This window comes from Narcine bancroftii, chromosome 2 (genome assembly GCF_036971445.1).
Source record: "Narcine bancroftii isolate sNarBan1 chromosome 2, sNarBan1.hap1, whole genome shotgun sequence".
NCBI lineage: Eukaryota > Metazoa > Chordata > Chondrichthyes > Torpediniformes > Narcinidae > Narcine > Narcine bancroftii.
Window position 1 is genome coordinate 253,949,699 of NC_091470.1, and position 24,650 is coordinate 253,974,348.

The window sequence follows — 24,650 nt, forward strand, 5'->3', positions numbered from 1 at the left end:
TAAAACCTTTGTAGGCTATTGTGAGGAAATTGCCTTGATAGCTAGGAGGGTAGACACTGCTTCTCAGCTCCGACTTTGTTCAGCTCCGACTATTCCTATTTTTACTTGCTTCCCTGCTCATCATGTTTGTTTGTTTTTCCCAGATCTCCATTTCTACATAATGTGTTGAACTATCAAAAACAATTCTGTGTGGAGGAAACAAATTTAAAAAAAAATCCAGCTATTGAGAATGCTGGAAGTCTGCAGAGGTCAGGCAGCGTCTGTGGGATGATGGATTGGAGAGAATATTTTAGGTTAATGACCTACTTGCAGAACGAGAGAGTTTGTTGAGAAACTGGCTGGAGCAATGAAAATATCTAATAATTTGAGAGGCAAGTTCAGTGGAGCAGTTTAGAAGATTAGGTGTCCCCTGTATAAACCATGTCAGGGTCTATGAATGAACAGAAAAATATGAGGGGAAATCATAGGTGGATGTCTGACACAAAGAAAGCCAATTAGCTGAAGTCTAGAAGGTTGCAATGTGCCCAGGTGGAAGATGAGATGCTGTTACTCAAGCTTGCATTGGGCTTCATTATGACAGGGCAGGTCGATAAGACCGAGTGGGAGGCAAGTAGAGCTCAGGGTTGCCCCTGAGAACTGAACACAAGTGCCACACAAAGTAGTTTGTGGCTCATTGGATCTCCTTTGGGGAAGGGGTGACCTGTACAAAAAGGACAGGTTTCACCTGAACTGGAGTGTAACCAATATCCTTGCAGGGTTTAAACGAGCTAGGGAGGGTGATGGGAACCAGATTGTTAGATTGGATGGAGCAATTGGTAAAATGGCAGGTACTATGAGTAGTGAGTGGATGGCACATAAATAGAGCAAGTGGGATGAGCTGAAGTGTGCGTCCTTTAATGCAAGGAGCATTAGGAAAAGTGCATATGAAGTCAAAGTGTTGGTCAATCAATCCATGGAACAATGGCATTGTGGCTAATGCTTGGCTGTCTCGGGGGCAGGAATTACTGCTGAACATGCTAGGTTTTGGATATTTCAATAAGGACTGGGAGTGATGTAAAAGAGGTGGAGGAGTGGCATTCTACATATATGTGAAAAACAAGAGGATAAGTTGCATGAGGGTAGGACTAATCGGGGTGACAGTGAAAATGTGCGTGTGCTTTAGCATTCATCAGAGAAAAGGACCTTAGAAATTGAGACGAAGCAAGCAGAAAGCTTGAGCAGTAAAAAAAAAAATGTTTTTAAAAAGCTTGGTAAGATAAGTTGCCAGGACTAGACAATGTTTACCCAAGACTACTGTAGCACGCAAGGGAGGATATTGCTGAGCCACTGGCGATGATCTTCATATCATCACTAGAGAAAGGATTGTTGTTCCCCTGTTCAAGAATGGGAGTAGACAACCCAGGAAATTATAGACCAGTGAGTCTAACTTCAGTGGTGGTAAGCTGATGGAGAAGATCCAGAGGGACAAAATTTACAAGCATTACCTGATTGATTAGAGATAGTAAGCATGGCTTTGAAACGGAAAGGTTGTGTCTCATTGAATTCTTTGAGGATGTAACAAAGCACATCAGTGAAGGCAAAGTGTAATTTATGTAGTGTAAGGCATGTGCTAAAGTTCCCCATATAAGACTCCTTCAGAAAATAAGGAGATATGGAATCCAAGGAGGTCTTGCTTTGTGGATTCAAAATTAGCTTGCTCACAGAAGGCAAATGGTGCTTTTTATTCTGCATGGAGATCAGTGACCTGTGGTATTCCACAGGGATCTGTTCTAAAACACCTTGTTTGTTATTTTTATAAATGACCTGGATAAGAAAGTGGAAGGGTGGGTTAATAAGGTTGGAGACGACTCGAAGGTGTGGACAGTCTGGAGGACGGCAGCGTGACGTGGAGAGGGAGAGCATGGCGGCTTGACTCAGGGCAGGAAGAGTGTGACTTGGTGGGGAGGGTGGAAGAGCGTGACTCGGGTGGGGAAAGTGCACGGCGCAGCTTGAGCAGTAGGGGGGCAGCGGCAGCGCCATGTGGTGGGGAGCATGGGGAAGCACACGAGAGTGCGTCTCTAGCAGGCGGGGAGAGCGGGGCAGCGCGACTCAGGTGGGAGTCGGTGGCAGCACAGTTTTGGTGGGGGGAGAGTGTGATTCAGGCGGGTGGCAGAACAATGCGGGCATAAGAGCGCGATGGCAGTGATTTTGGTGGGGGTGAGTGCAACATGGCGGGGAACCTGGGAGAGTGAGACTCGGGTAGGAAGGAGAGCGCAGCGGGGTGAGTGGTGGCGCAACACTGGATGGAGAGAGCGCGACTCAGGCAGGAGCATGGCAGCGCAACTTGGATGGTCTGGGAGAGCAGGATGGGAGTGCAGCGACTCAGAAAGCAGCAGCAAGTGGTGGCACAACACGGGGAGCACGGGCAGGCGGGAGAGAGGTAGCGGGAGAGAGGTAGCGTGTGGCTGCGCAACTCGGTGGGGGAGTGTGACGCGTGATGGTACGATTTGGGCGGGGAGAGCAGTAGCGTATTGCGGTACAACACAGAGGGGCAGCATGACTCGGGGGAGAGAGGTAGTGAGAAGCGGCGCGACTCAGGCGAGGGGGAGTGTTAGAGAGCACTACTCAGGTGGGGAAGTGTGGCAGCGCGACTGAGGGAGAACGCAACTTGGGCAGGAGTACAGTGCAGGCGTGCAGAAGCGCGACTCAGGGAGAGTGGGGTGGTGTAATTTGGATGGAGGAGAGTGCAACATGGGCAGGGGGAGTGTGTCGGCGTGACTCAGGGCAGGGAGAGCACGACTTGGGCGGGAGTGCAGTGGCGTGACTTGGTGGAGGGTGGGTAGAGCAGGGCGTGTGGGGGATAGCGACGGTGTGACTTGGGTGGGGAGGGTGGTGGTGAGTTGTGGCGCAACACAGTTGGGGAGCACAGCAGCGCTACTTGGTGGGGGTCTGTGGGAGAGTGCAACTCGAGAGGGAGCGTGGCAGCGCATCTCGGAGTAGCATGGTTGCGTGGCTTAGACTGACGGAGAGTGGGGCGGGAGTGCAGCGACTCAGGTGGGCGAGGGAAAGAGGTGCGACGTGGGCGATGGAAAGCGGTCGTTGAGTTGGGTGGATTGAGAGCGTGGCTGCATGACTCGGGGTGGGGGGGGGATGCGTTGGCACGGGAGAGCAACCCGGTGGGGAGAGTGGGGTGGTGGCTCAACTTGATGGGGGAGCGTGGCAGTGTTACATGCAGTGATGCAATTTTGGCAGGTGGTGGAATGCGACTCGGGCAGCGGGGGCGAATGATGTAGTGACTCGGGCAGGTGGGGGAGTAGTGCGTGACGGGAGATAGGCGGCGCGACGTGGGGGAGAGCGGTGATGCATCTCGGGGGAGCATGGCAGCACAATTGGGTGGGGAGATCGTCAGCGTGACTGGAGGGAGACCGCAACCCAGGCAGGCAGGGGAGCGTCGGAGAATGTGACTTGGGTGACGATGCAACGCTGGCAGGCAGAAGTGCGGCAGCGGTGCGTCTCGGGGAGAGCGGTGGAGAGTCTCGTGGGGAACACTCTTCATTTATCACACTGCTGTGACCCCGCCCCCCTCACAATTACTTAAAAGCGCTGTTGTTTTAATATTATTCCGTTATCCAAAAAGTGTCTGTCCCCAAAGGTTTTGGATAAAAAGATAAGAAGCAATAATCGTGTGGTTGGCGAGAGGCTTTATCCTAGGGCTGAAATGGCTAACACGAGGGGACATTGTTTTAAGGTGCTTGGCAGCAAGTACATGAAGTCTGTAAGATGCAAGTTATTTTCCACAGAGTGGTGAGTGCAGATACAATTGGATATTTTAAGTATTGGATAGTTACATGGAACTGGTTTAAAAAAAAAGGGTTATGCAGTAGGAAAATTCTAGGCATTTGTTAGAGTAGGCTATTAAATGGACACAACACTGTGGGTCGAAGGGCCTGTGCAGTGCTGTCCATTTCTTTTGTTACCCAATCAGTGTTTGGTATCTCCATTGACAAGGAGACCACAATGGAAACACAATGTAATACATTAGATTTTAAGTAGTACAGGTGAATCTGTGCTCCAGAAAGACTGGATTGTAAGAAGAGCTGTTGTAACAATTCATAGCTACTTCATGAAGAATTGTAGCATTGTTCATTCACCCTCTCCTTCAAACTCAAAGCCACTGCCCCCAGCAGCTTTCAATAGTTAGACTGCAGGAGCCTGATTCATTCTGCCAGGTTATGCCCACCATGGTCTGGGCTGTGCCACAAACCTATGGGCCAGTGCACCTGTGGCCTCCCACAACTCTTAGGTGATCTACCACAGTCCCCTTTTCAAGAGGGCTGCTGGTAATTACTGATGTGAAAGCATAGTAGCAGTGGTAAAAAAAATTAGTAGAATCAATTCTGAGGGACATGATCAATTGAAAAGACAGGGAAAAATCAGACAGTTAATGTGAAGGACAGATCTTCCCTGACCAATCTGATTGAATATTTTTCAAGAGGCACAAAATTTTAATGAGGTCAGTGCAGTAGAAGGCCTTTGACAAGGTCTCACCTGGGAAACTGGTATAAAAGGGTCCATTTGATCCAGGGCTCATTGTTAAATTGGACCCAAAGTTGGCAATTGGAGACATGGTGATGGGGGAGGGTGTTTTTTTTGTTATTGGAGGCTTGTAATTATTGATATTCATGGATTTGGATGTGGGTGTTGAAGGCATGATCAGCAAGTTAGCAGATGACAAGTTGTGGATGGAAGTGTCTACAGGGTACAGTGGGCCGAGAAATGGCAGATGGAGATTAATCCAGTTAAGTGTGAGTACCACAAAGAAGCTAGGGCCTTCATATTGAAGACATATGGGATGCTGGCCTTATGAGCACAAGAGTAGGGAGGTTGTAGTCCAACTCTATATTTCATTGGTTAGACCTCAGCTGAAGGACTGCATGCCATTCTGGTCACCACACTATTGGGAAGATGTGACAGTGCTGGAGAGGGTTCACTAGGATCTTGTCTGGGACGAAGCATTTGAGTTGCGAGGAGAGACTGGATTTGTTTTTCATGGAGTGAAATGGGGACATAACTGAAACTTGCCCCATTTCAGAGATGAATAAAATTAGAGAATAATAGGTTTAGGCTAAGGGATTGGAAATCTGAGGGGGACTTTTCTACCCAGAATGGTGAGAACCTGGAATGTGCTGCTGGAGAGAGTAAAAGAAATACTCATTGACAGCACTGAAGAAATATCTGGATAAGCCCTTGGGCTGCTGAGTCATAGAAGGATGTTGGCCAAATACAGGTGCCCATTAGTTGGGGTGAACCCAGTGGGCTGAATGGCTTGAATCCGCTTTCTTCTGGCAAAACACTGGATGATCCTACTTTGGGGAACTTGGAGTGATCAGTTTCACTGGAAGGTTACTGGTTTGTATCTGGGTGTCAAGGAAGGGCACAAGATGACAGTGGGAAAGGGGAAGGCTGATTACCCACACTGGACTCATTCCCTTCTATGAAACAGGTGGAAATCTGAAAGCACAGTTCAATGTTGTAACCAGAGTTGATCAGTGGACCTAGATGGATTTAGCACTTGCCTCACTGACCAAATATTTTTCTAGAGGTATTGTTAGCAGTAATCCCAACTCACCTTATAACAAGTTGAAATTAATAATAGGTGGGGCAAGTGCTTAAAAACTAATTTCCTGCATACTTTTGATTAAGGCTAAATCTGCTACAATATGAAATTCACAGTAACATTCAAATTATTAGCCAGCCAGGGGCACGATTTTAAGGTAGAAGTGACTCCAAAACCAATAACATAAAGCACCCTGGAGTGAAGCCTGAAAGAAAGTCAGCATTAAGTATTTTACTCACCAGCGTTTGAACAATTGCGTGGTTTGTGGCGTTCATGTGTGCATTGAGAGGGAACGAGCATTCTCCGTCACAGTAATAGGCTGCATAACCTTCAGGTGCAATTATCCAATCCTTTGGTGTGGAGAGAATTAAAACAAAGTTGTAGCTCTTTATAATTTTAATAGTACCTTATGTGAGATTTGCTAAATGTCAATTTGGTCTCTCAATGGAGTTGTCTTGCAGATGCACTTTGCAAAGGAGAATTCTGCAGCATAATAAAGGAAGCATTATTCCAACATCAAACATTACCACCTTTTCAAAAAATAAATCCAAAATTAGATTTAATAATTAGAAACCCAAGTTACAATCAATAGCTCTCACCTAATGTCAACTTCATTCACTGGGGATAGAGTGAGACTCATGAATTTTAACTAGCAGTGGGGATCAAATCGCAAAAAGCACTTTTATTTTGGGAAAGCTAACTCCTTGAACATGTGGAGGCAACATCAGTTTAAGAGTCAGCGAGTGGATAGCAGCTGACTGGAAATTTAAATCAATGGGGTCTTTCTCTGCCCATTGCTACGCTTCACACAACCAAGGAGGATGGACTTAAGCTACGGCTGGATCATGGCCCTAAGAAAGACTTGCATAAATATAGCATCTTTCATGACATAGCACTGCAGTTTAGAGCAAATTACACACTTTCTTAGGTGCATTTACTTGTGATGTCAGAAACAAGGCTTTGATCCACTGCCACAAGCAGCAAAATGAGTTACCAGATGAATTAGTTCAGTAATATCATGTCTAAATATTAACTAGGACAATAAATATCACCCACCTCTGTTTTTCAAAATAATGCCTGGTATCAAGGTGCAGCAAATGGTGCTTCTGCCTCACAACCCCAATGACGGGTTTAATCCTGACCTCGTCTCCCTGTGACCACATTGGTATCTCCTGGGGTTCCTCCCACACCTACAAGGTGTGAAGTGGGTTAATGGGCTGTTAGCCACTCCTTGTGGTTGGCAAATGACTAAAGAACCAAAAGGGTAGTAGTTGGTGATTATGATGAAGAGCACATTGTAAGGCCATGGAGATAAATGGTGAGGGGGAATGAGATTGTTCAGCTGGTTCTCAAAAGACAGGAGTAGAATACAATGCATTTTTCCTCTCAACCCCATTTTCCTGTCTTCTTCCCATTACAAAACAAGAACTATAAACTTCTGGTTTAAATGTACCCAATGACATGACTTCCACAACCATCTGTGGCAACAGCTTTCACAGACTCACTATCTCCTGGCTCTGAAAAATTGTTCCTCATCTGTTCTGAAGGGATGTCCAGTTATTCTGAGTCAATGCCCTCTGGTCCTAGACTCCCCCACTGCTGGAAACATGTCTGCGTCTACTCCTATGTCACACTGTGTCAGAGCCATCCAAAAGACAGCACACACCTTTTTTCTTGACCCCTCAGCAATGAAAAAGTTTAATATTTGTAATCTGGAGCAGGACTTGATCCATACCTCCTGGTTTAATGGCTAGAATGGAATGCTGCCCATAGAATCACAGCCCAGGCTTGGCCCATACCTGCAAGTCATCATCACACACCTAACACAGAATGTGAGAGGCAATAAAGACGAAGAAGCAAGCAAACCTTCACAGGAATTCTGTTTATAAAAAAATAAAGTGGAGGGCTTTGGAAGGAGAAGCAAAGAAGGCTGAGGATGAGAGGAAGTAGTAAAGGAGAAGATTAAAGAAATCCAAAGGCATGGGATAGGTTATTGGCCACTATAAATTGCCCCTTGTAATTTATGGGAATGTGGTGAAAATAAAATGGGATTGGTACAAATAGATTGATGGTCAGTGAGCCAAGGGGCCCATTTTTGTGCTGAATGACTAAACATCAAAAAGGTTGAAGGAATCAATGAGGCAGATAGATAGAAGGAATGACTGAGCAAGATGCAAAGAAGGCAGGCACAGGCAAACGGATGAAAAGAACTATGTGGAATGGAAGGAGAATGAATGACAGAAAGACATCCTGACCTCAAGGGAAATAAAGTAGAGGCAGAAATGACGTACAGAAGGGAAAAGAAACAACGATGTTGAAGAATGGAGAGGAGACAGAAGATGTGAAATACTTTTGGATGTATTAAAAAATATGTGTGTGTGAGAGAGAGAGAGAAAGAGAAGAAAAAGATTGGACAGATCCACGAAAGAGCTAGCTCAAGGATTTTGGGCCAAGTATCCTCATGTTTGATATTACAGCACTTCCATGGGCATACAAAACTCATCTGACTCGGAGATCTTCCCCCATTTATCCTGGATCTTGGTACAACTAGGAAAATCATAGCTGGTCTAAGGAAACTGCCATTGCCAGCCACACAACAGAACAAGATTTCTAATACCTTATAAATCTCTCCCAATGTTAGCTTCTGACAGCATGCTGCTGGAGATTTTCTTCACTCCTAAAACTCAGCCAGAGTCTCCCAAGTTAGAAGTTTCTGTTTGACTGGTGAGACATGGAATAAATCATCCAGGTAGACATCCCAATGAAGCACAGAGGGAGTGCTGCACCAACTCTCGGGCATAAGATCCCACATCAGTGAGTGATGCTGGACAGGCGTGTGCAAGTCAGTATGTTAAATTTTCATTAATTACAAGGGACAGGGGAACAAGCCTCCCATAGGCTACAGAAAAACATGGAAACCATTGAGGCTGCTGGCAGGAACTCCAAACACCATCCTCCATGGATGCAACAACTACAAGTTTAAGCTTGCAAACTTCAATTGTACCTAAACCTTCCAATCTTCCTGACCTCTTGGCCTTTCAGATTCCAGCTCCTACCTTAGTCATGTCCCCAGCCCATGCACTGGACCCTGGCTCTGGCCACACACCTGGGCCATATACTCTGGATCCTGGCTCTGGTCACACAACCAGCCCATGTATTCTGGACCCTGGCTCTAGCCACCCACCTGACCCATGTACTCAAGACTCCAGCTCCAGCTGTGCACTTGGCTCACACTTTGCACTGCAAGTATTCTTGATCTTGAGAGTACATCGTTCCACAGATAATGAGGGTTTAATACAATTAACCCCAAGCCAACACCATTAAAATAGTTCAAATATTATTGCCTTTGTGTGTGGAGCTGCGAAGTAATTTGTGTTGACCAGAAGAAAGGCACAGACACATCCTTTGTTGCAGGAGAAAGTTTTTCCATCACTAAATTTTCAACTGCATGGGCAGAGAAGATAGCAGACTGGAAGGGTGACAACATGGCCATGTTGCTGAGAGGAGGCTGCAAACTGTGAATGGGAACAAGCTGACAGCATTAAAAAGTAATTTCTTCGATGGAGATCCTAAGATAAGAATGATGCAAATTCAGCGGCAAAGGGAAGAGGCAAGAAAGTGACCTCTGTAAATCAGTTGTTAATTACTGAGGCTGGTCAACATTCCCTCAAAGAATTTTTCATAAAGTATCCCATATTTCTTCTGACATAGCAGAGCAATCCCATTCCCCCACTAATTTTGCCTGTAACCTTATTCTCCCAAATTCCCATCAATTCCACCAGGAACATTTTACAGTGGTCAATTAACCTAGCACCATATGGAATGAGGGAGGAATCTCATGCATTCATAGGGAGAACAAGGAGACTCCACACAGAGGGGACTGGAGGTCAGGATTGAATCAAGGTTACAATGTTAATCAAAAGATTTATAAAAAATATGTATATTAAACTGCAAGAAAAGGAGAATGAGGAAACAAATGGTAAAACTAAACAAAAATGGGAACAAGATTTAAATATAAAGATAAAAAAGGAAACATGGGAGAAGTTATGCTCTGGAACGATGAGAAATACAATAAATACGAGGCTGCGTATGATACAATATAATTGGTTACACAGACTATACATTACACCGCAAAAGTTAAATAAATGGGACCCAACAGTATCTGATAGATGTTTTCGATGTAAAAAAGAAATGGGAACAACAATTCATGCAATCTGGACATGTGAAAGAGTAGAAAAATTTTGGGATGATCTCAATCAGATATTAAATAAAATAACAGAAAACAATATACCAAAGAATCCAGAGATCTTTCTCCTAAGTAACATAAAAAATAAAGAATTTGGAATTGACTTGGAAGATGCACAAAAAAGATTTGTCAAGATAGCCCTAGCCGTAGCAAAAAAATGTATTATGTCAACCTGGAAAATGGAAGATAATTTGAAAATACAACAATGGTATATAGAAATGAATAAATGTATTCCATTAGAAAAAATAACATATAGTTTAAGAAATAATATTGAAATATTCGAACAAGTATGGGAGCCTTACATTAAATACAATAGCGAAAACCTACCGGGAACAAACATTACCTAAGTTGATGGAAGGAGAAGAAAAGAAAAGAATGGACTCAGTAGAATTTCTGGTGTATTTTTGTTGAATGACAACATTGTCTAACTGAATTAATGCAACCTAGATTGTATACCTAAAATGGATGAGAGGGGGGGGGGGTGGGGGGGTGGCTTGGGAGGAGGGAGGGGGGAGGGAGAAAAAGTCACTGTAAATGTGTGGAAAAGAAAAAGTGTATATCATGGCTATTGTGATTTATGGTGTGAAAAATAAAAAATTTAAAAAAAAAGGTTACAGGAGCTATGGTGTAACCGCTCTACCAGCTGTTCAACCCGCTGAGGGTCAGCAGCATTTTCTGCTTCTATTTCAGATTTACAGTGACTGCTGTTATAATGCATTAAACTACAGCGCAGGATCTGACTCTTTGGCCCATGATGTCTGCGTCAAACATAATGCCAAATTAACTTTGCTGCTTGCATGTGATACATATCCCTCCATTCCCAAGCCTCTACTACTGTTGTATTAGCTTCCATCACTACTCTGGCAGTGTGTTCCAGGCACCCATAGCTCTCTGCAAGCTTATCCCATGCTGCATCTCCTCTAAACCCATCCCTCCTCCCCCTTAAACGCATAATCCTTATCATGTGATGTTTTGACTCGAGGAGAAAGATTTTGTCGATCCCATCTGTGACTCATATTTTTTATGAGTCCAAAGGGGGGAGAAAAACCCGTTTGTCCAATTTCTCTATATAATTCATACCCTCTAGTTCAAGCGGCATCTTGGTAATTCTCCTCCATACCCTTTCCAAAGCCTCCACATCCTTCCTGCAGTGGTATGACCAGAATTTTGCAGAATCCTCCAAATGTTGCGAAACTAAAGTTTTGTGTAGCTGCAACATGACTTCAAATGGTTCCACTAGATTATCCAGGACTGCAAGGCTCAGCCGGAAAAATCAGGCTAAAGGAATTCTGGTTTAGCATCTACCTCCGGGGTCACGGCAATATTCCTGACAATCTTGTTGCTGAGTGGATTGGATGCTTCTGGAGTGTGTAAAAGACTGCTCTTGTTCTCCTGTTAACCTGAAAAATAACTACACAGGTACAAGAGTTTCTGGATGGCACAAGCAGCTAAGAGCTCCCTCTGATTCCCACCCTCTCCAACCCTTTCTCCCAGGACCACGTGTAAAGAGGAAAAATCAAACCAACTTCACCTCCTGCCCATGCATGTGACCACTTGGCTCAGCACAGGTCAGGATTAAATGTTAAGGCATTCCCTTCTTGTATCATTCAGTAACAAACCCAGCAATGTGATGGGGCAATTTCTAAGGAAACTACTTCAGCATGTGGTACTTTGCAACAACAATACTGCTAAGTACAGCAACCAAAGCATTCATGCCTTCAAGCAAAGCCAGAAGTTTAAATTCTTTCAAAAAGCGACATGGAGATCTCTGAAAATCTGCTTACCTACATTACCATGGTGATGGAAAATAGCTTACTGATCAATTTTGGAGATTATCTTTCAAACATTATTGATGATTCTTAAGTTCAAATTAGAACCTTGCCCTTTAATTGCTCTATTTGATCAGTTCAAGATGATGATGTTTTATTGACTCCAACTCAAAACTCAATTTTATCCTTTACTTCATGAATAGCCAGATGGGCAATTTTGATTAAATGGAAATACTCTACCTACATACACAATGGTTAATGATATTATATCTTGTTTAAGTTTAGAAAAAAATTAGATATGCCATTAAAGAGTCAAATATTAACATCCAAAAGACGTGGGTCCCATTTATGGACTATTATAACCTGAAGAATGAGGGTTGTTATAAGTTTTGGTTCTGTGCTGTCCATCTCCAGATTGTTGTCACTTGATACCTACGTGTTAACTTTTAACCTTGCTTAGTGGTAGGGTTTCTGAATTAGAAGGATTTTTTTTCTTCTTTTGAATTTTACAAAACAACACATAACTGTACTGTTCAATTGTGTATAATGTAAACATCAATAAAAATATTTTTTTAAAAATAGCTTAATCTGCAAAGAAGCATGACCAGTCAACCTTGCTGAAAATATGAAATTAAATCAAGAACTGCTGGAAACCTCAGCAGGTCAGGTCGCATGTGTAGAAAGGGAAACAGTTAACATGTAAGCAGAACTGGAAAAGGGAGCCAATGTGCTCACTGGTCATGTCGACCTACTCTGCAATTCTGCCACTTTGTTCTCTCAGTGACTTTGTTTCATGGCTTTATTTCACCTTTTCCTTTTCTTTCACTGTCCATATGATCTCTATAACTTATTACTGTCATAACCCTGGCTTCAGCCTATCACAGATATTGATTGCCCTTGGGCTTCACTGGATCACCTTCTCCACAAGAAAGTGGAGCTGTTTTCTCCCTTTCCCAGTTCTGCCGTCCATGTTGGACTTGGAGTGGGTTGGTGATGCACTCCTTCAGTAGTCCACACAAGACTTTCTTCAGCTCCCATTGCTTGGTCATGGTGTGGCATACCATCTGGAATACTCCTCTATTTTGAGCGCTCATAGGGTCGAGATTCCTTGGACTTAATGGGAATTGCATTTTTTCATGGACATCCTTGAACCTTTTTTTCCTTTAACATCTGATAACTTCTTCCTCTGACAGCGCACAATAGGGATTTTGAGAGTGTGGCTTTGGGGATGCAAGTAATGTGGTCTGCCCAATACAGTTGGCTTAAGCGTCAATTTGAGCCAGATGTTAGGGAGAGGAGACTAATAATAGTTCATTTACCCACCCTGGAAATTTGGAGGACTTTGCTGATATGGTTCCACAGTCTTGAGGTTCCTGTTGTAGGTATTACTGGTCTCAGAAGCAAGCCTGGAGGCAGTGATTACTATTGCCCAAAAGTCTATGAATTTTGTGCCGGGTCTAAGGTGTTGATCTTCACACTTTTATTCAATCGATCAAAGCTGCCAGACTGAAGGCAGGGTGGATCTCATTGTGGATGGCTACCATCACCAGGAGATACAGGAAGCAGTCACATTTTTCAGGGCCTTACCATGAACCTTTACTATTGGAGGTCAGTATGATGCAGTGAAGGCAGGTTGGTGCAATCTTTATCCTGAGTAAATGCTCAGCTACTCCTTACACTCCAAGAAGAAGAAACCACCTTCAGTATCTCTTTCTAATACTCCTTAGAATGTTCTGTCTCAACCATCAACTCTCCCCCCTTCCAATAGGCAAATTAGATGAGTTTTTAATAACCATTGATATTTGCAGAAAGTTTGGGCTACCTTAGATGGAGAAAGAGCTTTCACAATTAAAGTCAGAATGGTTATTTACCACACAGAGTGTGACAGGATGCACACAGGATATGTGGGCAAACATTTTTTAAAAAAAAGCAAACATTAATTTGTAGAGTGAATTATCTTGTGACCAGATTATTCATAGATACAGTGAATGTTTATTCACTACAGTCTTTCATAAAGGCATAGCTGTATCCTCAAGAGGATAGGAATGGATTTTATGGAGATAGATTTATATATATAATCTATCTCTATGAAACCAAAAGGTGAGAATATGCAGAACGACTAAACATTGGTGATGACAACACTAGCACCGAGGAAAATACATAAATGTACATTCCCAATAGGAAAGTAGGCTGTCTAGCAGGAAAGCATGTGATCCAGACACAAAGAACTCTAAAATAAAAGAAGCCAGGCCACTTGCTCATAATTACACTCATCAAGCCAGTGTTTAATCAACTACATTCTGGACTCGCCCATTAACTATTTGTTATCTGTGAATGTTGCTGCAAGTGTGAACTCTGCCAGGATGCCATAGGGACAATTTACACAGAACCTAATCCAGTAACAGCCAGGATAGCATTAGATAAATTAACAGAGAGGTACAACCAAGGTGGCTTGCAGTTACCAAACTTTAAAAAATTATTATAGAGCAGCACAATTAAGGTATTTATCAGATTTTTACCAGACAAGGGAAAAACTAGACTGGACTAAGATAGAACTAGATAAAATAGGGCAGAAGGTACTGGAACATATACTTTATAAGTGGGATGAAAAGCTGGTACAATATAAAAGCTCACCACTACTGCATCATTTACTCAATATATGGAAGAAGATCCACTTAGAAAGGAAAAAAACGAATTACAAAATACCAAAAGTACTATCGACGCAAAATCCGCTAATCCCTTTTACAATAGACAACCTTTCCTTTAGAGAATGGGAGAGAAAAAGAATCAAAAGAATAGAAAATTGTTTTTTGGGAAATAATTTATTAACATTTGAACAGTTGAAGTACAAATATGGAATAACTCATGGTACAATGTTTGCATATCATCAACTGAAAGCCTACTTAAAGGATAAATTAGGAAACAGACTGAGACTACCAGGAAGCAGCTTTGAATGTGTGATTACAGAAACAATGATAATTAAAAGATTTATAATGAACATGTACATTAAGCTGCAAGATAAGGAAAATGATGAAATAAACTATAAACCCAAACAAAAGTGGGAAAAGGATTTAAAACATAGAGATAAAAAATGAAACATGGGAAAAATGTTCTGGAACTATGAAGAATATAATAATCACAAGGTTACGCATGATACAGTATAATTGGTTACACAGGTGATATATCTCGCCCCAAAAGTTAAAAAAAAAATGGGATCCAACATTAACAGATAGATGTTTTCGCTGTAAGAAGGAAATGGGAACAACAGTACATGGAATTTGAGCATGCACGAAAGTGAAACTGTTTTGGGAAGATCTAAATCAGATATTAAATAAAATCACAAAAAGCAACATACCAAAAAACCCAGAGATCTTTCTTCTAAGTAATATAAGAAGTAAAGAATTAGGCCTCAAACTGGATGAAGCACAAAAAAGATTTATGATAGCCTTAGCTGTAGCAAAAAAATGTATAATGTCGACTTGGAAATCAGAAGAGAGCCCGAGAGTACAGCAATGGTATATGGAAATGAATAAATGTATTCCATTGAAAAAAATACATATAATTTAAAAAATACAGTCACATTATTTGAACAAATTTGGGAACCATACATGGAACATAAGAGAGAGGGCTTGCCTCAGACCTCCACCCACTAAAATGATAAGAAGACAAAACGACTTGATCCAGTGTGTAAAAGTAGATAACACATTTTTCTTGTTTATTTTTCATTGTGTGATGACATTGTTTAATGGTTTTATTGTATTGTATATGTTGAATATTTATTGGTTTCGGAGGAGGATGGGAAGGGGGAAGGGAAGGTAGGGGGGGAAAAAGGGAGAAAATGGCACTGTGTATATTTAATGAGAAACATTTGTATATATTTTGGTTGATATGGTTCACAGTATGAAAATTTTTAAAAATTATTGGAAAAAAAACAGTAACAGCCTTCTCTCCTTGCTCCATCGGATTAATTAGTTGCAGAGTCTCCTGAGAAGCATTTTCCAACAGCTCTCATAAGCCCAGCTCCAATCTTTTCTCCGTCTCTCCCAAAAACTGAGCTACTCAGAACTGGGAGACATTTTATGGAAGAGAAGCCAACAGCCCTCTCAGCCTCATGTCCAGAGATTTGGATGGCATTCTTCTTTAGCCACATCTGCTCTTCAAGCTAATTCTGGCTTCCTCTTGGATTAGAAGCCAATATGTCTAATCTGAAGCCTCGAGGTGAACACACTGCCTCATATGGTACCAATCTTGTATCTTGCAAGGGATTGTCAAAGCTTTATTAGGAACGCCAAGTGATGAAACAGACAAAGGGCAGCCCCAACCAACACAGCTAAGCCTAATTTTTAAGCTTTTATCAGCTTTCAGCTTGATTCAGTTAATCTCGGCACTTTGCCCTCACACACAGCTGACCTTTCATAAAGGATTAGAGAACAAGAGGGCCTATTGAAAACAGATATATGGAGGAATTTCTTTACCCAGTGAACTTCTGGAATTTGTTGCCACAGGCAGCTGTGGAAGCCAGGTTGTTGGGTGTATTTAAGGCAGATATTGATAGTATCTAATTAGTCAGGGTATCAATGGTTTAGAAGGCAGGTAAGTAGGGCTGAATGGGAGAATGGATCAGCTTATGATAGAATGATAGAGTAGAATCGATGGGCTGCAAGGCCTACTTCTGCTCCTATATCTTATGGTCTTTCTCACACAATGATCACCATGTCCTTGGTTCCATTTGTAGAAACCCTACTTGGGTTTAGTAAAAAATAAGAAAGGAGATTGTGTAGTTGAAGGCACTGAGTAGTTGTGGACTATAGAGCATGATTTTGTTCTAAATACTAAGTTACCATCTAAATGCCAGCATGGTACTAAAAATAAGCTTGTCTTGAATGCATCAGCCTCAAACTGGACCAAATGTGCTACCCTGATATGTCACATATGGGAGATCAGTTCCTCAAAGGCCGAAGCTCCCTGCCTAACAAGAACAAACATGCTTTCTTTATTTGCTAGTGAGACAGGATTTATTGTCCCCCTTTACTTGCCCTGGAAATAGAGAAAGCAGACAAACATCAACAATACTTATGGGCCTGGAGTCAAAATTCAACAGGGCAAGAATGCCAGAATTCCTTTTCCAACATCAGAGAACCAGCTGGGTTTTTAAAGACAATCCAGTAGCGTCCCATCGTCACACCACCTGGACTCGGTTCTCATTCCAGATTTTGTTAATTGATTTAATTTAAATTCCCCAGAAGTCCAGGTGGAATTCAAACACTTATCCCCAACCCAGGCCTCTGAATGAGAGTCCAAAAGTTTAATCACCATATCACTGTAGCCACTAAATACAGAAATTAAATGGATTGCCTCGGAAATGGAACTTGAAAGCTTTTTAAATCCATGATTCCTTACAAAGGGGAGAATCCTTGGAGCTGACAAGGATAATACAAGTTGGACAAGCAGCCAAATCAGATCATGGGGATCTGGAAAGGATTAACATTCTATACATACAAATGAGTGAGTGCTTATGTCTCAAACTCTACTCCAGAGATTCAAGTACAAAATCTGGGCTAACCCCAGAGGGAGCACTCCTCTACCAGAGGTGCTGTCATTTAGAAGAGACTTTAACCAGAAGCCCTTTCAGGTGGACATGCAAGGTCTTGTGGGGCTTCTTTTCGAAGGGGAGCTCTCCTCAAAGTTTGGACAAAAATCAGCATTTTTATATGTATATTTTATTAGCTCTTGGTCTTCCTGAAGCTGATTACAGCCAGTGCAATACTGGCATTTTTTTTTTAAAACAGTATCGGTTCATACACAGGCAATTTCCCTTGGACAGCAATGTAACCACGAGTGACACACACACACACACAAAAATATCCAGGGACAGATTATTCACTCATGGTTACATTGGTGTCCAAGGGAAATTGCCTGTGTATGAACCGATACTGTTAAAACAATGCCAGTATTTTGCACTGGCTGTAATCAGCTTCAGGAAGACCAAGAGCTAATAAAATACAAGTCACTTTGTACTTTCAAATAGTAACATTTAGTAACAATAGAGTGTCTTTCTGCTGCATTGAAACTTTTCCTCCCAGCCCCTGTCAGTGCTCCACTCTTCCTCTGAGTGTTGAACACCTGGAATGCAATTACACATGTGCAAACAACCCTCTGTTTCCCTGCTCAAGTGGCCATAACTCATTACCACAAGGAAAGAGCAGGGACATTGAATCACAGCTGAGAATAAATGTATCTGGGTAATTACCAGCAGCCGGAGCCCTGATTGATTTGCATCGTTCTAAAGGAGGGCCTAGGTCCATCATAGCATTTCTAACCCCACCCAGGAATACATAGCATTAATGCAAACATAGAAATATCAAGGGGAATAACATGATCAACCTGTTTGGGAAGGTCAGGGTCATGGGCGAAGTGTTTAAGCACAATGAATTTTCATTGAAACATTACACTAACAACTAAAGGCTTAATGCCGCCACAGGGATTTGCCTCTTTACTTTGGAAGAGCCCTTTATCTGGGGTTAATCTGGGCAAAATTTAGCAAGTCTGCTCATAATGCCCAAGCAGTAAAATATCTCAACAATCTATAATTATGCAACAATCCACAAACTGCTGGAGGGACTGAGCAGGTCAAGTCGCATCAGTGAGAGAGAAAGAAAAGCCCAATTTCAAACGTCCTTCCACTAATGCTGCTCGAATTCTTCCAGCAGATTGCACATTGCTCCAGATTCCAGTGTCCACAGCCTCTTGTGTTTCTGTAATTATACTGACAGGACAGGAGTCAATTTCAAGAATCAATTTATTGTTGTGTACACAGGAACACAAAAAAGTTTCCTTTCCTCTGCAGAGGCAGACAAAGAATCACTATGCAATCCAGTGCCAGTCCTGTATTAAAACGGGAAAGAGAAGCAAAGGAGAGTTTTTCTTCAGGGACATTGAGTGGCTGTGGATCTTGTTGCTGAAGTAGTCGCTTCTGGAACTCCCATATCCTCCGTAGCCTCACTATGTGTGGTTCAGTCGTGATCCCGAGCTCGAGGCTTAGTATCCAGGTCATATTTCCTCAACCCCAGGGTTCTGAATCCTCAGAGTTAGGAAGTCCTTGGCACCTGAGGCCTCTCAGGAGGCTCCCTCGCTACTGTGCTTTCACAAATGCTGGACCCGATTTGTGGTTCCAAGAAACTAGCTGGTGTTAGTCTGAAGACCGGAGCAAGGCCCTATGGCCGCTGAACCCAAGCCCACCAGAGCAGCCGGATCTTGCTACTTGCTCTCCATACAACAATGCAGCGGACCTGACTGAAGTCTTGTTGGCTTACAGCAAGGTCCTAGCTGACCTGGTCCACTGCTGTGGATTTCCTTCCCAGATGGAGGGGTAAGAGTAAACCAGACTTGTGATGGAACACAACAGCACCATGGGACATGGGCACCAAGCTAAACTTTGCATTAAACTAACTGGACGGCCACCTGGAAATGTAGGAGCAGTGAGACTGGAAGGAGACTGATAGAAGGAGCTGGCACATCCTTCAGGAGTTGGGAAGGCAGGTCAATGAAGTGAGAAACTTTCAGGAAGAGCGGACTACTACTGAGGTTTTCTAGGTAGAGCACTTCCAGAGACAGGAACAGAGCTTCTGAACTCTTGAAATGCTCTTGTCCTGGGACATGGATGTGGAGTTATCTGCTTGAATAAGTCAGGCCAAGATCACAAATATTGAGCCAGAACATCACCTGAATGAGATGAGAGAGGATTCAATACTCATTGGACAACCCCCAAGTCACAAGACTTCATGTTTTAGGGGTAGTGGTACCTCTTGCCCCCTTCCCTTTCTTTGTCCTTCCAGCATCTCATGGGAGCTGTCTTGAAGCAGAATGTTAGGTGGGGAGAAACTAAGACCATGACAAGGGATGTCTGCAGACCATTGGCAAGGATTCATTAAGGACTGGTTTGGAGGCCAATTGTTTTCCTCTCAGAACTTTTTAACAACCAGCATCACCAACATTTCAACTAAAAAGACAGGTTCTTCAATCATCAGTGCAAAGTAATAATTAGCAACCAGCTGAGTGCATCGTGGCCAAGTTGACTAAAACATCTGGATCGTGTGTGCATGCCACACTCACTGAGTTCCACCGCTTCAGAGAGTTAACAGCCAGAATCATTTCTCTTGGAAACCACTCGTGCTGTCACTTGCATTCATGATCTCTTCTTTAACACAATGCAGACTGAAAGAATTTGCACTTGTGACCTCAAAAGAACATCATGCCAGTAAGATCCTGCTCGCAGAGCTGCCATGTGTCATAATTTTCATTATAGAAACATCAGCCGTTTTCTAAATGCACATCCAAATACAACTTCCCCAGGCAAGCACAGAGGACTAATTACAAATGAAACAATTAAACACAACCAGATTTTAGCAGATGGGCTCTCATGGAGATTCATTACAATGGAATGGGCTCTGAGCTATAGTAATGACATCCAATAGCATGGGAGGCTTCAGAAGTGCACTGGACAGTATTTACCTCACTTTTGACAACATGGCACATCAGTGATTGCTGTGGAGCTGTTATTTTTTTGCTAATTTTTTGGAAACTGGTTGCTGCAAGGCTCACATTTTCCTGCAAATTCCAACAGGCCTTTAAGAAGACAGCAGTGAACTGTCTTCTTAAAACTGGTCAAAGTATTCCCAAGGTACTGTTGGGAAAGAAGTTCTAGGACATGAGTGGGTAACCTATGGATAGCGATCCAAAATTATCCAGACCGCAACCCAATACAAAAGTACCATGTGGACCCGACCTGGCAATACAAAGAGTGCAAAAAAAATCCCAAAAAATTGCAAAATGGAAAAATTGTGTTAAGTGTTGAAAAATAGAGGTGGAACCAAACTAGTTTCGAGACGTGAATAATTGCTTAGTACTCATTCTTCGTCAGAACTAGTTTTTCTCTTCGTTTTTCAAAAGGTTCATGCCTGTTATATTGGAAATTAAGCCAAGGTGAGTTTTCAGATTTTTTTATTTCTGTTTCCTCAGCTTATATCAATTTTTAAAATTCAGTTAAATATTTATTTGATTTTATATGTTTTATATTTTATTATGCTCAATACGCCTTTGAAGAGACATTGTCTGGGTGAAACTCTAGTCGTGTCCTCTCATTTACACTCAATAGTAGAATGAGTTTAAAATTTTATTTTTATTCATACGTCATGAGTTTTTTGTAATGAAATTCTAAGTTAAAAAGTTTCATTATGACGGGAGATTATTCAGAATCAAGTTTAGTTTTATTTGGTTCTGTCTTTACGTCATTTTTAAAAATCTTTTAAGCAAAAGAGTCCTTTCTTAGCCATTTTATTAATAGTGATTAGATTGTCGATGAGATTTTTTTTCACCCCAGCACAGCAACAAAACGCAGAAAGATAGATGCTGGGTGCTGAAGTTTCCAAGAAACCTGGATTGAAAATTACTTCTTTGTGCAGCATTTTGGAAAACCTGGTTGTCTCATTTGAAAGTGTTGCTATGAACAAGGCATTCAAATCAAGCGTCACTATGAAACAAAACGTGCAAAATTCAAGGAATTGAGTGAAAAGCTAGGACAGATGAGTTTTGGAGACAAAGAAAGCTTGGAAGAACAAAGTTCATTTTTCACAAAGAAGAATGCTGAAATGGGAAGAAATATACATGCGCGTTATGTAGTATCAAAGCGGATAGCAGAAAAGATCAAGCCTTTTCCAGATGGAGATTTTGCAAGGAAATACTTGAGGGCAGTTGTGGACATTGTTGAATATCGTGATCTTGCTTACTTTTGCAGCGGTAACTGGCTTAGCCATGGAACAATGCTAGAAAAAGTATTTGCCCAGCAGAAGTAGTAGCAACATTCCCTGAAAGCAAGCCCGAGGATGCCTCCGATTTTCCTGATCCCAATTGGCTTTCAGGCTTGGCATTTCGGTGGATGTTTCGTCTCATCTGAACAACCTGAACTTGCAACTTAAAGGAAAATAAATCAGCCGATCCATGAGATGTATGCACACATTGTTGCCCTTGAAACAAACAGCTTTAATAAAAAAAATTGAATTTTACGCATTTTCCCAATCTCCAAAAATGCAAACCAACTAATCTAGATACTTCTGTGACTGTTCTCCAAGTCTTGAAAAATGAGTTTCATCTCGTTTTGCAGATTTTTGCTTGCATGCAAGTGACTTTGAGCGGTTTGCAACTCCATTCAGTGTGGATGTGGAAACTGTACCAGAACATTTTCAGATGGAACTTATTGAGATGCAGTGCAGTGATCAGTTGAAATCCAAATTTTATGCAGATGATGCATCTTTAATTGACTTCTACAAAAAAAATCTTCTTCCATATGGCAATTATAAAAACTTGCTGGAGCAAGCAAAAAAGATGGCATCACAGTTTGGCAGTGCATACATGTGTGAGCAACTATTCTCAAAAATGAAGTACACCAACAACCACTTGAGAACAAATATGACCCATATAGATGATGTTTTGGCATCAACAACCTCGTCAACTAATATCAAAATGCTCTCAAACAACAAACAAAATCAAGTTTCCCACTGATTGAGCTGCTGTCTGATTTGGGATGTTATTTTGTTTTCATTACGACTCATTTTTCTCCTTTTTGACTTTTATGTTTTATGGGGTCATTTTAATGACCAACTCATGACATTTGGTGCATTTCCAGATTTGAAGATGCCTTCCCTGACCTGAAATTCATCATCATATTTTTTTTGGAAGGAAAACGGTTGATCTCGTTGCTTGAATTGTTTTATATCATCCTCTGATGCCTACGTGCCAATTAGCCCAGTGTGAAAGGACATGGACTATCCAGGGGCAAAGTAGTGACACATTGATGTTTTTGTGTGAGTGCAGGAACGTGAAGAAAACAGAAGATTGTTTACCTTACTTTAATTTAAATTGAAGAGTGGGTGATGGAGGCAGTTAGGATAGTTGAGTGCTCCAATTGCAGGATGTGGGAGGTCAGGGAGAGGTGTTCCTGATGACTACATCTGCAAAAGGTGCATCCAGTTGCAACTCATGGAAGACTGGATTAGGGAACTGGAGTTGCAGCTGGATGAACTGCAGATCATAAGGGAGGCAGAGACAGTGATAGATAGGAATTATAGGGAGGCAGTCACTCCCAACAGTCGGGAGTCAGGGAAATGGGTAACTGTGAGGAAAGGGAAAGAGGGGAGACAGGCAGTGCAGAGTACCCCTGTGGCCATTCCCTCATTCAACAAGTATACTGCTTTGGATACTGTGGGGGGGGTCGATCTACAGGGGACGTCATGGAGGTCGGTCCTCTGGCACAGGGGCTGGACCCTTGGCTCAGAAGAAAAGTGGGGAGCATATAGGAGGTTGATGGACAAGATCAGGGATCCTGGTTGGTATGTTGCCCCTTCCAGGTGCCAGGATCAGGGATGTCTCTAATCGAGTCCATAGCATTCTGATGGGGGAGGGTGAACAGCCAGAAGTCGCTGTCCACATGGGGACCAATGACATAGTTAGAAGTGGGGATGAGGTCCTGAAAAGGGATTACATAGATTTAAAGAATAAGTTGAAAAGTAGGACCTCAAGGGAGGAAATCTTAGGATTGCTGCCTGTGCCATGCGCTAGTGAGGGTAGAAATAGGAAGTTGTGGAGGATGACTGCATGGCTCAGGAGCTGGTGCAGGGGTTTAGATTTCTGGATCATTAGGATCTCTTCTGGGGAAAGTCTGACCTGTACAAAAGGGATGGACTGCACTTGAACAGGAGGCGAACCAATATCCTGACAGGCAAGTTTGCTAGAGCTGTTGGGGAGGATTTAAACTAGTTTGGCAGTGGGGGGGATGGGGGGGGGGAGGATCAGAATGAGAGTACAGAGATTAGGGAGGAAGAACACCTAGATTGGAAGGAATGGAGGGAACAGAATGAAAATATAAATGAAGGAGGGTGGAAGGTAAAGGTAGTTGGTAACAAAACGAGTATGTGGAGGACAGTCTCTCAAGTGCATATATTTTAATGCAAGGAGCATTGTAAATAAGGAGGATGAGCTTAAGGCATGGATGGCCACATGGATATACGATATTGTGGCCATCAGTGAAACTTGGTTGCAGGAAAGGCATATTTGGCAGTTAAATATTCCAGGATTTCATTGTTTTAGGCATGATAGAACAAGGGAGATAAAAGGTAGAGGAGTTGCATTGCTTAAAGTTGCAGTGCTGTGGCAGGATGGTTTGGTGGGATGGTCCAGCGAGGCTATTTAGGTAGAATTGAGGAATTGCAGAGGCTTGAATACATTAATAGGAGTATATTATAGACCACCAAATGGGCTGAGGGAATTAGAGGAGAAATATGTAAGGAGATTGCAGATACGTATAATAAAGATAAGGTGGTAATTGTGGGAGATTTCAACATTCCGAACATTAACTGGGATGCCCAAACAGTAAGAGGGCTGGATGGAGTAGAGTTCGTTAAGTTTGTGTTCAGGAAAATTTTCTTAATCAATATGTAGAAGGTAACAGGTTTGTGTTGGGGTCTAATGATCACAATGCTATTAGTTTTGGGCTAGTAATGGAAAAGAATAGAGGTGGGCCAAAGATTGAGATTTTTGATTGAAAGAAAGCAAATTTTGAGGGGATGAGAAAAGATTTGGAGGGTGTGGATTGGGATAAGATATTTTCAGGGAAGAATGTAGCCGAAAAATGGAGGATATTCAAAGGAGAAATTCTGAGAGCGTAGAGTTGGTATGGCCCCGTAAGGATTAAAGGAAAGGTTAGCAACTGTAGGGAGCCTTGGTTTTTTAACGATATTGGGAACTTGGTTTGGAGGAAGAGGGATGTGTACAACAGGAATAAACAGTAAGGAAGGGATGAACTGCTTAAGGAATATAAGGAGTGTAAAAAAAAAAATCTTAAGAAAGAAATTAGAAAGGCTAAAAGGAAATGTGAAGCTGCTTTGGCAGGGAAAGTAAAAATAAATCCAAAGGGTTTCTACAGGTACATTAAAAGTAAAAGAATAGTGAGGGATAAAATCGGACCCATTGAAGATGAAGGGGGTAG

General features: G+C 42.3%; 1 protein-coding gene across 4 annotated transcripts in view; it reads right to left on the reverse strand.

The window, feature by feature from the left end:
* bmp6 (bone morphogenetic protein 6) overlaps nucleotides 1-24,650 on the reverse strand; it is a 147,930-nt gene that overhangs the window by 1,672 nt on the left and 121,608 nt on the right. For 2 of the 4 annotated variants that reach the window (XM_069920858.1, XM_069920857.1), the window contains exon 6: nucleotides 5,836-5,946. In XM_069920858.1, coding sequence (XP_069776959.1) covers nucleotides 5,836-5,946 — 111 coding nt within the window. Of the gene's footprint in view, nucleotides 1-5,835; nucleotides 5,947-6,002; nucleotides 6,080-8,949; nucleotides 9,112-24,650 lie in introns of those variants that run through there. The other 2 variants (XM_069920860.1, XM_069920859.1) reach the window with 2 other exon arrangements.